Genomic DNA, 15,655 nt, shown 5'->3' on the forward strand with positions numbered 1-15,655 from the left:
CACGATGGTTCAATGGAAGAAGCTGTTTGGTTTGGACGGCAAGTGAGTTAGAGCTAGAGCCACCCTACCCCGCAAGAGGAGGAAATACTGACAGAAGAACTAGCCGGGACCAACACATGTGGAGAGATGAAGCCCGTCGCCGTAACATACTCCATTCTATGTACCCCGTTGATTTCTGGAGACTTGACTGAACAATGCAGTTCTGCCCAGCTACCACGAAGATGCGATACCCTCTGCCATTGCCGCACCCGAGGTTACAAAGGTTGCTCTGCGTCTGCGCTACCTGATCGAAGAATGTATACCCTGCGAGCTGGAGGAAAGCAGGGTCACCGAGTCGCATAGTCGAATCATCACACATAGCGTCATACAAGCAGCGCGCAAAGCTGGCGAAACAGATGGGAATGACTACGGCTCCTGCGTTGTGTATGCACTCCTGGTCAACAAGCGCTGGTTCAAGAAGCAGGCTATGCTTGAACTGTGGGATGCGGATCTGCATAATGTCAGGGCTGTGGCCTGCGAGGTTATTGCAAAGCAACTGTGCGTAAACATAAACTGTTGGTTTTGGACCTACATGAGACTAATGGCATGTAGCATCGAGACTGAGGACAACCAAGAATACCTCTTACAGGATATCCTTCTCAAGCGCTACTCTATCATGATAGATGGAGAGCAGACTTCTCCAGCCAATGTCATTGAACGAGCCGTCGACTTGCACGCTCTCAGGGTGACAGGCTCTTCAGGATATCAGGTGAGTAAATATACCCCGCTCGTATCTGCACATGAATGCATTGTCATCGGTCATTGGCAACACACACGTCAACAAGATTATAGCTGTTTCTGACCTATGCACAGAAATGTGTAAACTACCTCTGGCGCGGCTGGTTGGTCCAGGACGAAAACGATCCAAGCACCTTCGTAGAGTACAAACAGAAATCCGATACCCGATACTGGACACACGTTGATCCGGATCGCATGCGTGCCCCAGTCTACCAGAATGCTACCCAGGTAGTCTTCTCACTCATTTATCTCGGCTTGTACACTGGTGCTATCAACACAGTCAACCCCACAGGAGATCTAGATATCGTAGAAATCATTCTATACATCTTTACGTTCGGATTTCTCTGCGACGAATTCTCCAAGTTCTGGAAAGTTGGGCGGTTCTATCTTGGTTTCTGGAATGTGTTCAATCTGGTTCTCTATGCCTTACTCACTACCTCACTGGTAACGAGATTTATTGCGCTCAGCCACCCTCTGAAGGAGAATGGTAAACGGGGCCCAAGAGAGGATTTTAATGAACTATCCTACAATTTCCTGGGTAAGTGGCTTTGCAAAACAGCTGTGTTTTCATACTGACAGTAGTAGCATTTTCGGCTCCCATGTTTTGGATGCGGCTTCTACTGTACCTCGATTCAATCCGCTTCTTCGGTGCCATGTTGGTCGTCCTGAAAGTTATGATGAACGAGTCACTCATCTTCTTCGCCCTTCTTATTGTCATCATCGTTGGTTTCTTGCAAGCCTTCATCGGCATGGATAATGCAGACACCAATGCAGATGTAAGCATATGATCACCCAACCCTTGATTTTCATGCTAACTGCCCGAGGCAACTTCTTTCATCCTCCAGGCCATGGCCAACGCCGTCATGCAATCCCCAGACTTCTCCGGATTTGACAACTTCGCTCCTCCGTTTGGGTTGATTCTCTACTACATCTTTGCGTTCCTGATCATGGTCATCTTGCTCAACATCCTCATCGCTCTCTACAACTCGGCATACGAAGACATCACGGTCAACGCCATCGACGAGTACATGGCTCTCTTCTCTCAGAAGACCATGCAATTCGTGCGGGCACCAGATGAAAACGTCTTCATTGCCCCCCTCAACCTCGTCGAGATATTCTGCCTTGTCATCCCATTCGAGTGGTGGATGCCTCGTAAGCAATATGCGAAGCTCAATGACTACGTTATGGCTGTGCTTTACAGTCCGTTACTGTTGGTTGCTGCGTGGTTCGAAACCCGCAGTGCTAACAGGGTGAGGAGCAATAGGAAGAGGGGTGAGGAAGACGACGACACTGTTGAGGAGTGGGAACAATTAGCTGGAGAGCTGGACATCGAGGGGGAGGGATGGGACAAAAAAGTCGCACAGGTGAAGCCTAACGTTGAGGAAGATCAGGCAACGGTTGAAGTTAAGGCTCTGCGGTGTGAGGTACAGGAGTTGAAGGAGCTTTTGCTTCAGCTTGTTAAGAGAGGTGGGGGGGAGGCGAACGGGAGTGGATCCTAGGTATTTCGTCTGGGTAAAATTGGACCATTGAGGATAATGAAAGACGATATGCGTACTAGTTGTTAATTATGTACGTGTTGTGGATGTGGGCAGGAAAAGTAACTTGCAATGGATCTTTTGGACACAAGACATCATTCTCCGAGCACTCGTTTAAAGCGAAGTGTATAAAGATGACCCTGATCTTAGACGGCCGGGAGATGCCAGGATGTCGTCGAGGTGCACGAAGCTACTGATTTGATGATTGGCATCGACTATCGAATTCATATTTGGGTTTGGGGGAAGGTAACGGTGGTGAGTGATGGGGGAACGTCCCATGAAACATTGAGAAGCCTATCAAGCAGGTAGGATGTGGCTACACTGAGCAGGAACAACACTGGGTGTCCCGGTGTGGTATGCGGCCTCGTGTATTTTTCAGGGTGTTGGGGCTCCTTTGCACCTAGATTCCACGTAAGGTAATGTTTTCTCCCCTTTGGTCGAGCATAGTGTTAGAAAGACGCATTCTAAACTCGCCCAGATGGATCCTTAGGCTTACGAGTTCACATATCTCCAAGGACTTGGGTTATGAGTTCACAGTCACACATAGAGTCACAAGTCTCTAGTACCCGACTATAGTTCTATAGCAGTACATAGGGGAAGAGCCCTCTTGATGTGCTCAGCTCCTTTGATTGTGCACTTCAGAGCAGTGAAAATAACAATGGCCGACACCATTTTGCCCCATACGCCCAGTTTCCTTTACCGTTTCGATTCGAGATACAAAGTCAAAACGCAAAAGCGCTTTTGGAATGAGTACAAGCCCGTATCAAATGAAGCAACCAAGGATGAACACAACAACACCAATCATCAGAACCTTCCGCTTCGGCATCCTATTCACCGCGTGTCCTTTGACCTGGCGATCGAGATCAAGCGTATACGTTGGCGTCGCTGTTGGAGCTGGAAGACTCTCTCCAGCGCGTGTGGCACCAGCTTCAGCGTCAGATGGAGCAGGAGTCACTGCAGTGACGGTATATCTCGGCGTCGAGGTGCGCCATCGGTTCACATCCAGCCAGGAGTCCGGCTTACCTGTCCACGTGAAAGCGGAGCTGGGGGGAGATGAGATCGTGCCAGCATTGTTCGTTACCCTCGCTTTGTTGCCTTTAGTGAAGGACTGAAGATCGGGGAAAGCAAGATAAGATAAAGCTTTGGATGCGCCATGTACGGTTTGCGGGAAGCCGAGCTCTGAGACACACTTTCCTTTTGATATGTAGTCTGTACGCCTTTCGAATGCGAGGCTCAGGTTCTTCGCCATGTACACGATGGACATGAAGCCAATGTCTTGAGGACGTGTCTCTGGGCAAATTGCATCAAGGCTATTGAACTCAGTACTGGTCCGGCCGGGGTATGGTCAAGGCAAGTTGCTGCTTGACTTGCTCGTTACTTACCTGGCGAAGGATTCGCTGATCCGGCAGCATCTACAGTGCTCTCCATCCTGTATCGTGAGAAGATCATTTCCCTCTGACTCGACCTTGTTACCCTGGTTCCTGGTACTTTCAAGGCAGGAGTCTCCTTGCGACATGGTGCTTTTGATGGCCAGATACACATTTCCCAGGTTGCATGAACAGCCGCTGGTCACGTTCGATGGAGCTGGGAAGAACGGAATAGGAGACAACGGGTCACATTGGCCGGCGTAGTTGATAGCATATTGCTGATACTCGCACTGGTAAGCCTACGAGTAATTAGTGTAAGGACAGGATCCTAGCACTGTCGATCCACGATCTTACTTTATTCCAGCAAAATGTGGCAAAGCAGTTGATTTCTTTCTCAAGACTTGAGCAGCCTCGCTGGTAAGGCTTGATTCCGTTCTGACATCCCAGAAAGCCGGCTTCATCGACGCAGCCGTCGGCGGTGAGGTTCAGGTTTGCGCCACGCACAGCACCTGTAAATATTGCGAGAGCCAATGATAGGATCATGGTGCTGAGATCGCGCAAACACAATGCTGCAACTTTAAAAGTGGCTCACTCTGAAGCGGATACAAGGAGACGATTAAGCAGAGCCGAGCAAAGCGAAGCTGTCCTGTTGCTGAGGATGGCAATGGTGGATGGAGACGATGGAGATGGAGATGAGATTATAAGAAGCTGAGGCTCTTGTGGGGGATAGAAGAAGAAGCAATATCAGATCAAAAATTGACGGAGAAGAGAAGAGAAAAGCCAAGCTTACGAGATCTCCAGCAGGTCATATCAACCTGCCTGCTTCACCTCCCTCCCACGAGGCTTGGATAGACTGTCTCTCCTGTTCGCCACAGAATGGGCCACGTGTAGGTGGAGGTGCGTGGGCGTGCGAAAGACTAGCCACACCTGTTCTCATCGAAGAGGGTAGGAGCGCAGGAGCATTCCAAGGTTGAAAGACGACGAGTACCGCTGCACCCTTATGGGCAGTAACCTACCCTATCCTCCCATCATTGTCACCACAGTAAAGTTACGCCTCGAGGTCCCTTCGATGGCTCTTCTTGTGACGCCGGTTCTTCTTCCCCATAGCCATAGTGGAAGCGGAGCGGAGGGAGACTTATGGTTCAGCTATCCGGTTTAGCATGAAAGCATACGGTATCTAAATTTCTGCCTTGGAGGGCTGTACATCAGATAGCCATATACTGATTGAATCTTTGACATCCGCCACGGTACGGAACTTTCTCCAACATGGAGACCAATCCTGTGATCCTCTTGGGGTTACTGTCATCGACGTGAGGCAGCCCTTGGAGGTTTACATATTGTGTAAAGAAAGAAAACGAGCATCTTCGTGCGGAAATTTGCCTACTTCTGCTGTCGGCCTCAAGAGACGGTCAGGGAGGTTGAACGAGTATCGCGAGTCAAATCATATGTTGTGAACAATGTGGACGCATTCAGCCAGGTGGCACATGCTCCGTCCAAAACGCGTGAAAAGCTGCAGAGACAGCTTAGATTTCTCTCGATTGCTCACCAAGGAAGATATTTAACAGTTCTGTTGAGCTAGGCTGTAAATGGAAACAATCAGGAAGACCTGTCAATTTCTATCCTTGGTTGCCAACTGACGTCTGGGCATAGCAGTTGACGGACTCAAATCTGACATTGCAAGTCTTGCAGTGCATGGAAGAATGTCCGAGTTGGCCAATTGCCTCTTTCAATGAAACTTGATGCCGTTCTGTTCGGATCTCTCCAAACATAGGAAAAAGCATTGTATTAATAGTCGATGAGCTCATCATTGTAGTCTCATAGCATGATCTGGGTCAAAGTACATTGTTTTTCTGCTGAGATGTCTCCCCAAAGTCCGAGGAGGAGCAGCTCAAACGAGTCATGGCTGAGGAGGATCTCGTGATGGAAGGGATGCATGAGGCGGCGCTCGGAAATATGTCGAAGATATTGAGCTCTAATAGCCTGTGGCAAGTTTAAAAGATCTGCCAGGACGATGAGGAGACCAATGGAGCTGACTGGCCAGAAGCGTCTGCTGAAATTTGCAGCATCGGTGCTCAGATATACCATGGCACGCAAGAGCGTGAACTACCAGGGACAAGCTAACATTGTTGTATGGACGTTTTGAAAATACATTCCTTACTTCGATCTTGCACTTGCGACAGGATGTAGGAATCGCTCCCTATATGAGAAGAGGGGATTAATAAAGTAATGTCTGCTAATCTGGCGTGAAGACTTTGCGCCGAACCTTTAGGCATGAAAGGAAACACCGAAACCAATGCAGCAGATGTCTCACAATATTGCAGTCCTGGGGTGCTAGATTCGAAAAGCCATGTTCTCTCATCGCCTGTAACTTAGGAACTGTCATGAGGCATGATCCGATGGCACCACGTTGATATCCGTGGCAGATGGCTCTGGCAGTATCGATGTTGTTGTTGTTGTTGTCATCGTCTTTAAAAGCCCTCGGTAATTTCTATCACCAAAGCCATTCAGTACCCTATGCAGTAGTGGCTGCTGGAACAACTTAGATCTAGCCAACTGCTTGCTATGACCTCAGACATGAACCGATATCATCAAATACCTCTACCTGCAGCTTGACGGAGTGGCGCATTGGAGATTTCGGAGCATATGAAATTTACAATATTGCCTTTGCAAAGAGTACGGATGGTAAGCACATTTTGTTTCCTTGTCGACCAAGAGACACAGTTGTTTGGCAAATCGCCGTCATGAGCCCTATCCGGAAGTTTTTCTTTCTTATCAAAACTAGATGAGATATGCAAGTCCAGTCAAGACGATCTAGGTCGAGCCGATGACGTGGAAGAACCGAGCATGTCCGGCTCGAGAAGTGATAAAATCTAGCACACAGGAGTAATGCAGCTGATGCAGCCAGGCAGTTCTCTTCTCGGGCGGAAGCCAGGGTCACCGTACATTGTCCTGCTATACTCTGATATTATCTGGCACGAAGGTTTATTGAGAGATCTTGGATATCACCCGGATTGATCTTGTGATCAAAAACGATCGAGAAGACCCAACGTCAAAAATTCCCCTATCTAGTAAGGCCAGAATCCTGGCGAAGTTAGAACTCAAACCTCATCATTGCGCTGATCATTAAGTCTTACGTCCGTTCTCTGGGTACCCCTGTCAGGTCGGTCTCGGTTAGCCTCGCTAGCAGCAAATCAAAACACAGCCCTGCCTACGGCCGAAGCCGAGCTGTCGGGGGAAAGTTCGTGGGGAAGGGCCCTCTGAGATTTCGCATAGTCTAATGATGACACGCGGCCGTGAGCATTCTTAGTGATGTCGTGCCAGATGATCAGTTTGTCGTGTATACTAGACTGAGAAGATATACGGACACAGGGGGCCTGGCATGAATCTTTGAAGAGATCAACCCACGTTGGAAACATACATACAAATCATATCAGATCCTTCAATATTTCCAAAATCTAGCAAATCGAATTCGTCATCCACACGCTCCATATCAGCCATTATGTGCTGCAAGAACAAAGAAGCACGCCGCGCATACAAACAAGCTCGCCGCTCCGAGAACCTGGCCTACAAAGAAGGCCGGTGCGGCACACGTTGCGACAGACCTGCGCAACCAATCCTCGTTTATGAGCGCAGACCAGGTCTCATACGACTGATTGTCGAGCATTTCCTCCAGAGCCGCAGCTCAAGGCAAGCTCCTATCCAGCATGCCTCAGCATATGAGTCAATGCCGCAGACGACAGGAACGATCCAGGGGTCCAAGGAGATGGAAAAGGATGATTATGGGATGCTGGGAAACACAAGACCAGAGAGCACGGTTGAGTTGCCGAGTTATGGACAGGCTATGAAACAGTGATGACGTGGTTGAGTTGAGTAGGTTGGCCTTGACTACGAGAAGGGACTAGGATGAGGAGTAACCGATGATCGGTTGTGCGAATCGAGATCTAGGAAATGTTTGGAAGGTGTTTGTGTCAAGGGTTTCCTTTGACTTTTTAGTGTTTGTACTTTGTGAATACTATCGTTTTGATAATGGGAAATTTGATGCTTTGAATCGAGGGACGAGTTTAATCTTATGTAAACACAGATTATACGGGGGGTTTTGCAAAGACGGGTATACATTCTTTTGATATGACGAGGCAGATTTCTTGTCTTCAAATTTGAGGTCAGACAGGCATTCGTAAATAAGCAAATGACCAGCGTACGAAAGGTCGGAGAGCTTTCGCTTCTGGAGGTAGAAAGGCGACAGCTGGCTGAAACTGCCACGTGAAACTCTTTGAACAATTTCTGATAGATTTGAAGGGTTAGGGAGAGGATTAAGGATAGACTGACATACTTCGCAAAGCTGTTGTAAGTCATGAACGCTGGTCTCTGAAGTCTTGCAGGGTCTCCAGTTCAGATCGATACTGTAGGTGTATAGCCCTTGATCTTCTACCAAGGGGTTTTTGAGAATCGAATGCAGCTCCCTCACTTGCAAGGTTCCTCCAAGGTGATATACCGCTCCGTTAACTCATCCGCACCGCACAAACCCGCCCCTTCGAACCATACGTGTCTTCAAAAGTTTGATACTCTAACAATGATACAGTAACTCTCGAGTGCAAGTTTCCTTGCCATCTCAGAGCTCTCCAGACCATCAAGAACTGCATACAAGGTCCAAAGGATTACCCACCACTCCACCACGTGGTCGACAACCAAGCCCCATTTCTTCACAAGAATAATACTAGACTCGCCTTCCCTCGCAGGAAATGCAGCTCCGTATATAGAACGCCGAGGCATATCCAAGCCCGCTGAAGTGCTCGACATGACTTTTGTGGGCACTCAAGAATAAGAGATACGCGACTTAGAGCGAGGTACAATCCAACCCTGTGGAGATCTACCGCGCTCTTGGAAATGTTTCCTCCCAGCAGAGTCAACATCTTCTTACCATTGCCGTGTCAACTTTCCCACAAACAAAAGCACTGCTCGGTCCCCGCGTAGCGAGTGCAGCGGACAACTCAGCTTGCAGCAACGTTGTCTTATTCAAAGTCTTTTTCAAAACTGATCTGGCGCCTTGAAAAAGCTCACAAGCACAGAAGACCCCATACTCAAGGGGATCTTGCTGCACGTGTTCATGATCGTGGTCTTGAGCCGCCCGGTTGGTCTATGGTCCGACGAGCTCAGGATCAGGGTGGCTTGTCGCAAGCGGATGACTTATATGCCACTAACGAAACTGCAGTGGCAATTTCAGACACACGAGTGGTCTATACTGGCAGCGAAGAACAAAGACATCGCTTGAGTTCCTGTATGTGTTGAGGACTGAAGTATGGGAAGCAAGTTTTGTGAGGAAACCTCTGACAGAGTACGCTCGACTAGCGGTCTAGGGGAACTAGCATCAGCACATAAGAATGACGAAAGAAAAACACTAACGATTTAACAAATGGCTTCCCATCTGCTTCCAAAATACGATCGAACGAAGTACGACATGCAGGCAAGGTACAAATGCACGGTCACATGTGTCCTTTTTGGTAGAAATATTTCCAGTGAAGCCACTATCACATTTCCTCTCATCTCCGCTTTCTCTAGGGCTGTGCTTTGCTTCTCATAGAGCCAAACATGATGGATCATGGACGCCCCAGGTCCTTGAGGTAGGAGGTAGATAAATTGACGTAGGTAGCGTTGCTCTAGGTACACCTTATTAGGTGGGGCACACCTGGGCAGGGGTTTCTCTTTCTACGTCTCTACGTACCTGATTGGACACGAAGCGAATGAAAGCTGCCCGTGCCGGCCGGAGCCCGTTTAGGGAAACTTCGTAAGGCACCGAGGGGCACCTAGCCGCCCCAGCCCGAATCCCGACCCCCGTCCTGCCTTGCCCCTCAGACACGTGACTACTCCACATAAGGTACGACGGTGACGGTCTGGGTTGCGACCCCTCTACTCCAGATCAACTTCACTAAACCGGCTCCAACACCTCACTTTCCCAGCCCAACGCCCAGACCGGAATCATGACAGCAGTAAACGCATACCCACCAGGAGGAACCTTCCTCGACACCTTGAAGATGTCCTTCGCTAATGTCCCGGTGGACAAGGAGAAGGACAATGCTGTATCTACCACCGAGTTTCTGGAAGCTGCCGAGTCGCTGACGACTTTGTTTGGTACCCAACCCTCTCTTGGTATTTCAACTGAAAGGTTGCTGACGAGTGGCAGATGTGCTGGGCTCAATGGCTTTCAATCCTGTGAAGGGTGACATGCTGGGAAATGTCAAGGTACGACCTGTTTACAAATCCCTACTGTGCTGGGTTAGGGGCGGGACACAACTGATGGACTTGCTTCTTCCTAGAAAATAAGAGAAAGACAGCTTGCTGCTCCAGCCGAGTCAGCTACCCTCCAAGAGCTCGTCCTCAACGAACTGAAGACTAAGAAACACACTGCAACAGAAGGCTTGGTCTGGCTTGTTCGGTATGCCCTCTCCCTTTTCCCTCTGCCATCCTCGCCCTCTCCCAAGCCACTACTGATACCTTCTCTCCCCAATAGCGGATTGGACTTCACCTGCATAGCCCTCTCTCAAAATCTCGCACTCCCCGCTGAAGAGCTCGCCGCCTCATTCCGCAACGCCTACGGCAGCACCCTTAAACCCCACCACTCTTTCCTGATCAAGCCTGTCTTCTCAGCCGCTATGAGTGCTTGCCCTTACCGCAAAGACTTCTACATCAAGCTTGGGGAGGACCCAGAAAAGGTCGCTGAAGGGTTGAGGGTGTGGCTTGCGGCGCTGGAAAAAATCATTGCAATTTTGAAGGGCTTCTTGGATAGGAAGGAGGCCAAGTGGTAGATATGGTGCCGAAGGCGGAAAAAGCATATCTCTTGGGGGTGACGAAGCCGGTATGAAGGCCGACTATTCTTGGGGATGGGATTTATGATCAGCACACCATAAAGTATTGGCGGGAAAACGGGCTTCATGATTCTGGGCCAGTTTCGAGGGAAATTGTGAAAAGAGAGAAGGTGTGCCTTAAACTCTCGATACAATATCATTCACATCTGATATTGTCTGGCTTGCTGTTCATTATACGTGGGTATAAGCACATTTGACATATTCTTCCGTTATGTTCAGCTATTTCGTGAGATCATTACAGAAAAGTAGATCCTCATTTTCAAAATGCCAGCTCGCGCAGTTAAGATCAAAGAACTAGCCAGCAGAGCTGCAAGACCAGCCCTGAAGCGTATGTACTATTGTAAGAAAGCATCGGGTCCTTCGCCTATCGGAATGGAAACGATCAATATTCTTGACCCATCTTTTGGATTATGCAGACCCCAATACCGTACAACGGGCTGTGAGTGGTCATGCATGTCCCCATATGGCCGCAGGCCATGTTCTTCGCCATACAGGATCCCTGTTGAATTGTAGTACCAGAAGACAGCAAGGCAATACCGTCCTCGAACATATCGGCTCCCACGGGGGGGGAATACGATGGACTCCAGCTGGAAATGTAGCTTCCTGGCGAATTCCCTCTCGGCCATATTATAGACGTCTGAACACTCCTCTAGGCTTGATTCCAACGAAAGAACACGTCTTCCTGAACGCATATCTCAGATCGCCCCTAATGAACTTCTTTCTCTTGACCTTCGCAAATGAAATGCCCGGTATTCCACCAGCCTCCTCCTTGTAATCGCTTTCAAGGTATTCTCGCATGGGACCGAATATGGTCTCGCTCATCTTGAGTAGTTCTCGAGTACTTCCAATCCGGTCCGAGTTGATCGTGGGCGGGAGATCAATATCCAGCAAGCAAGTGCCGTTCTCACCAGGCCAGACCGAGGTACGAAAACGTGTCTTGCCTTTGGAGTTGTAGTCGAACGCAATGATCAGCTGCTTCATAGCCGGGAATATGCTCTTGAAGCGAGGCTGAGGAGCATGGCCAGCGACTCCTGAGAGGAGTGATACGAGTTCAGCCCTTTGAGCATCGAATGCCACATACCTCCAGCCCTTCATGACTCCGAGACCACCCAGAGTATGATAGTCTTCGACATCGTCATCCAACAGCATGAACATCACGAAGAGGCCCATCAAACTGTTGAGCAGCAGCGTATCCATCTTGGGATTGAAGTAGAACCGCAGTATGCCCTTGCCATTCGGCATACCTGGAGGTCGATAATCGAACAGCTCGTAGTTCTTCATAGCAACTGAGCGGGCCTCCAAGTTGACATGAAAGATGGAGGGAGCTCGACTGCTGTTCGACCGGAAGGTCATTCGTTCATTGTACAGCTTCGAGCACGGATGTAGTTCATGAACTCGGGGTAACATTGCGGCTTCCCAGATCAAGACCCTGATCTCCGCCGGAAGCTCTCCAAATTTGTGGAAGCTGGTACGCTTATGGAACCGCGGACCGATGGCATGACATGTCTTGGTAAACTTGTACGGTGTGATAGACATAGGATGCGGGACAGACTCGGCAGAATCGGGAAGGGAGGTCGTATCATCCTTAGAGTCATGGTGTGCTTGTTTTGACATCGTGTAGGTGTGTTCGGACTAGTGACTTGCTATGGGAGTCTCTGGGAGCTGTGTATTCGATTCTTGGAGATATGCAAAGAGGCGATACGATGCTAGAAACAAGAAGGTGATGAAAGCGATTGGTGGGTGAATGATAGCTAGAGGACTGGCGTAGAGGCAGGGGTTTCAGCCCGGGGACCGATAGCATGAGAAACAGCAGTTTCTCTACAGATATCTGAGGATGTGTCCAGATAGTGCGTTTCTGGGAAGCCGGAAGTTGCGAAAAGGAACCAGAGAGGGCTCTGATCAGCTAACAGTCATTTGAGGGTTGTCAGTAACTTGGCAATGCTCGAGGTGGTCAGTTGGAGACGCGGCTACTGACTGGTTCACGGACACCTGCGAACCAGTGTCGTCAATTCGCTGCTCGTTAGGTAGTCAATAATAGATCAGTGAGTGAACTGGAAGCAAAGGAGAAGAATCGATAAGCAGATCGGACGCTGCAATCGTGGTTGTCTGTAGATGGGGTACTCGGAGAAAGGCTCACAGTCTCACAGTCTCACAGAAGAGGTAGGTCTGAGGGGTACTGTGAGGTTGCCCTGGCGGCCTGGGGCGGGGTTCCGCTCGTGCCCGTGCTCCTTGGCAAGGCTGACTCGAATCCGATTGTGTGGAACGGAACACGTCGGGACGGGATCAATGTCCGCAGAACACCCCGAGAATTGTGTGTTTACCTCGTGGCAGTATACACGGCACATGTTGTATTACGTTACAGTTGAAATTGTTCTCAATTCTTCTGCAGTGTCCGGTGTACATCCGCCCTCCTTGAGGAAACTCGCTCGCTACTCTTTACGCTTGAAAGCCCCCCAAGATGTCAAAAAAGGTGACTCTATCAAATTCCACAATTGCCCTATGCAAACCTTTTGCACGAGGAGCAGTATTTGGTTCAATGCAATCGCTTCGCTTCGCTTCTCTTCTACACCTTGCACAGAGACATAAAAGAAGCCATAAATCTGCAGCTTTGGAAGCTTGGCATCAAGCACTACTAAGACGGCTTCCGTTCGTCCAGACACATGCGTGGCCGCAAATGGCAGCCAACGTTGGACTCAGAGGAGCCACACTCGTTACTTATACTGGTGCAAACGAAGGTCTCGGGCGTGCTACTATGTCATATTCAACAATCACGATTCCGCGTTGTAGCACCGTGGACTCTACACAGCTCGTAGTCATCTCGACCAGATGTATGTGAATGGTAACGAGAAGGCGGTTTCTTCCATGGAATCAAGAGACAAGTCGAATCGGGAAACGGTGTGGACGGCGAGCTTGGGGATTGCGAGTGTGAAGAAGGGAGATGCGATTTTCAAGATCCGGCGGTGAACGACCCACAGGGAACTGCGTGTTGTCGGAGAAAAACGTGTGAACAGGTCGCACAATTTAATGTGATCTTGCAAAATGCTAGTTACTCTATAACTCGATCCATGGTGGGCAAGCGACCTGGGTACTTGAGATATGAAGAGGATTTTGACATACAGTAGACTGTTTCGTGGGTGCTGACAGTGTCGAGCTCTGGTTGAATACTCAGCTGGATGGTGAAACGTCATGGGAGACCTGTCCTACACCTCTTGCCGCTCTCACTATGCAACCTCTTCCATCTTCCTCTTCAGCATTCCACAGAAACTCTCGAAGAGCACACTGTCATGTCCTTTCAACCACCTGATGGTAATCTTAGATCCAGCCACGCCGCCAGGGCTAGCCTCGACCCGGATCTTAAATCCGAAGGTCATGTACTTTTCATCTTCGTCACTTTCCATGGCTCCGTTTTTACTCTTAGACTCATGTCTTCTTGCTGCACGAGCCCAGACAGCTTTATCACTGAATCCGATGCCGGTGAACACTTTGGGCTTCCATATCCACTTCAGCGGAAGCTGTGTCAGTATCTTGTTGGCACGCTCTCCAACTTCTGCCGGGTTCTTGTTTGACTGCGGTGCATAAGCTTTCTTCTTTGGCATTTGCGGAAGCCACCTACGATGATTAAGTATTCACCCGGAAACGGCAACAATACTTTCTGCAAACTTCCCACGTTCCTCGCAACGTGCATGCTCGGTCTCATGTCCTCAAGACTCCACGCGATTCCCCACCTCCTAGTCTTGCTTCCCTGCACAAACTCCGTGACCGCATAATTATCTATTCCGTTCCCTTTCAGTCTCGTGACCAGTGGTCCTATGCTAGAGAATTTCCCCAGCATTGAAGTGTACCATTGGACGCGGTCTTTGAGATTGAGACTCTCGTCAATCATACGCATTACGAAAGACACTTCGCCGCCGGGGGTAACCATTTCATCTGCGGAACCGGTGCAAGCTGTGAATGGGGGACGTCGCTTGAGGGCTGCTGAGGAGAGCATTTCTGAGGTGGAGGTGTAAAACGGAGGGTTGCACATGATGAAGTCGATGCTTGCAGTATGTCAGACAAATCTCCCACTGAATAACATGTATACATACCTCTCGAAGCCCATCTCATCGAGAGGTAGTAAGGGCTCATCTGGCCGAGTCTGGAGTAACTTGATTCTACCATGGAAACCATTGTCTTGAATGTTCTGCTTGGCAAATTGGAGACTCTTTGCATCAATATCTGTCTCTGATAAGCAAAGGCTCCATGACAACAAAGGACGTGTACCTGTAGCAGCAAACCTCCACCCTGGACGCAGGGCACATCCTAGCAGTGGGTAGATAGAGCTCGCGCCAGTGCCAATATCAATACCGATGACCTCTCGTTCGGCATCATATGTATCTCCGTAGGAATCATTTGTGCAGTCCAAGAGGCTCTGGATCCATACAATGTAATTCAACCTGTTCGGAACCTGGAATCTTTCAAGAAGTGTACGATTGTATGAACAGAGGCACTTACTGGTGGACAGAGACGGTCAGGGGGAAGAGTGATCTTGAGACCAAAGTCGCGCTTTAGGAGGGACTTTGTGAGCTGTTGCACCGATTCGGGGTGGCTAAAATCGATTTGGCCATTTGATTTCAGTCTGTAGATGGTCAGACAAGGAGCGTGGTGTTCCGTGGCAGGACCACAATGAGGGGTAGTAAGTGGAAGGGTGGATTCTTTTGTCGTGGGACAACCTACATTTTGGCAAACTCTGCATCCTGAAGAGCCAGTGTAGCGAAATCAATGCCATCCTTGTAATTGGTTCCGAGCGCAGACATTGTGGGCATGCAGTCTTTATTTTGTTGTTCGGACTATACAGTCTAATGTGAGAAGTTGCCACACTTGACAACGATTGGAGTGCTGGACTTGGAAATCTTAGGTTGGAAGGCCTGGCTTGTTTCCCCTCCACGATAGCTAAATAATGCCGTCTGGCAGAGCAGCAAGCTTGTCATCAATCGAGCTGCACATTTACGCAAGGTACCACCTCAGAAGCACAAGATGATGTAGGAAACCCCAAAATATAATCATATTGGCACATATCTGGCGACTCGATTCATTTGCCTTTATCATCTACAACCTTACTCCGGCCTCATCAACAGCT

General features: G+C 49.2%; 7 protein-coding genes across 8 annotated transcripts; 4 read left to right on the plus strand and 3 right to left on the minus strand.

Moving 5' to 3' along the window:
* Window positions 1-4: 4 nt before the first annotated feature.
* ONS95_013914 (uncharacterized protein) lies at window positions 5-2,276 on the plus strand (the record flags this gene model as incomplete). The annotated part of the gene is made up of 7 exons (XM_058507563.1): window positions 5-42; window positions 104-141; window positions 201-537; window positions 592-748; window positions 853-1,315; window positions 1,363-1,553; window positions 1,602-2,276. 7 exons carry the CDS (start codon window positions 5-7, stop codon window positions 2,274-2,276), a joined length of 1,899 nt encoding a protein of 632 aa, XP_058356733.1.
* A 237-nt stretch (window positions 2,277-2,513) lies between these two features.
* On the plus strand, window positions 2,514-2,875 carry ONS95_013915 (uncharacterized protein; the record flags this gene model as incomplete). The annotated part of the gene is made up of 3 exons (XM_058507564.1): window positions 2,514-2,567; window positions 2,622-2,728; window positions 2,791-2,875. 3 exons carry the CDS (start codon window positions 2,514-2,516, stop codon window positions 2,873-2,875), a joined length of 246 nt encoding a protein of 81 aa, XP_058356734.1.
* A 200-nt stretch (window positions 2,876-3,075) lies between these two features.
* ONS95_013916 (uncharacterized protein) lies at window positions 3,076-4,222 on the minus strand (the record flags this gene model as incomplete). Its single annotated transcript, XM_058507565.1, has 3 exons — window positions 3,076-3,622; window positions 3,695-3,978; window positions 4,034-4,222. 3 exons carry the CDS (start codon window positions 4,220-4,222, stop codon window positions 3,076-3,078), a joined length of 1,020 nt encoding a protein of 339 aa, XP_058356735.1.
* A 2,956-nt stretch (window positions 4,223-7,178) lies between these two features.
* ONS95_013917 (uncharacterized protein) lies at window positions 7,179-7,532 on the plus strand (the record flags this gene model as incomplete). Its single annotated transcript, XM_058507566.1, has 1 exon — window positions 7,179-7,532. One exon carries the CDS (start codon window positions 7,179-7,181, stop codon window positions 7,530-7,532), a length of 354 nt encoding a protein of 117 aa, XP_058356736.1.
* Window positions 7,533-9,654: 2,122 nt separating this feature from the next.
* Window positions 9,655-10,479, plus strand: ONS95_013918 (uncharacterized protein; the record flags this gene model as incomplete). The annotated part of the gene is made up of 4 exons (XM_058507567.1): window positions 9,655-9,805; window positions 9,858-9,916; window positions 9,991-10,109; window positions 10,185-10,479. 4 exons carry the CDS (start codon window positions 9,655-9,657, stop codon window positions 10,477-10,479), a joined length of 624 nt encoding a protein of 207 aa, XP_058356737.1.
* A 246-nt stretch (window positions 10,480-10,725) lies between these two features.
* On the minus strand, window positions 10,726-12,710 carry ONS95_013919 (uncharacterized protein). The gene is made up of 2 exons (XM_058507568.1): window positions 12,515-12,710; window positions 10,726-12,442 (listed from the first exon to the last, which is right to left on the minus strand). Exon 2 carries the CDS (start codon window positions 12,151-12,153, stop codon window positions 11,167-11,169), a length of 987 nt encoding a protein of 328 aa, XP_058356738.1. The 5' UTR covers window positions 12,154-12,442; window positions 12,515-12,710; the 3' UTR covers window positions 10,726-11,166.
* A 99-nt stretch (window positions 12,711-12,809) lies between these two features.
* Window positions 12,810-15,574, minus strand: ONS95_013920 (uncharacterized protein). 2 transcript variants are annotated; one of them, XM_058507570.1, is made up of 5 exons: window positions 15,253-15,574; window positions 15,031-15,154; window positions 14,800-14,983; window positions 14,625-14,754; window positions 12,810-14,576 (listed from the first exon to the last, which is right to left on the minus strand). In XM_058507570.1, exons 1-5 carry the CDS (start codon window positions 15,339-15,341, stop codon window positions 14,057-14,059), a joined length of 1,047 nt encoding a protein of 348 aa, XP_058356740.1. In that variant the 5' UTR covers window positions 15,342-15,574; the 3' UTR covers window positions 12,810-14,056. The 2 variants fall into 2 exon arrangements, with proteins under 2 accessions (XP_058356740.1, XP_058356739.1); XM_058507569.1 differs by having other exon boundaries at window positions 12,810-14,105; window positions 14,153-14,576; window positions 14,625-14,983.
* Between the last annotated feature and the right edge of the window lie 81 nt (window positions 15,575-15,655).

This window comes from Cadophora gregata (assembly GCF_030347475.1).
Source record: "Cadophora gregata isolate MNR1 chromosome Unknown scaffold_8, whole genome shotgun sequence".
In the NCBI taxonomy this organism is placed as follows: domain Eukaryota; kingdom Fungi; phylum Ascomycota; class Leotiomycetes; order Helotiales; family Ploettnerulaceae; genus Cadophora; species Cadophora gregata.

What these genes read in the sequence shown, in the direction of transcription:
- ONS95_013920 (XM_058507569.1), bottom strand. Translation starts at nt 15,341, where the DNA reads ATGCCCACAATGTCTGCGCTCGGAACCAATTACAAGGATGGCATTGAT. An exon ending in CTGACCGTCTCTGTCCACCA is followed by an intron (nt 14,984 to 15,030) that starts GTAAGTGCCTCT and finishes GAAAGATTCCAG; the next exon opens with GTTCCGAACAGGTTGAATTA. An exon ending in CGGGTGAATACTTAATCATC is followed by an intron (nt 14,106 to 14,152) that starts GTAGGTGGCTTC and finishes TATGCACCGCAG; the next exon opens with TCAAACAAGAACCCGGCAGA.
- ONS95_013919 (XM_058507568.1), bottom strand. Translation starts at nt 12,153, where the DNA reads ATGTCAAAACAAGCACACCATGACTCTAAGGATGATACGACCTCCCTT.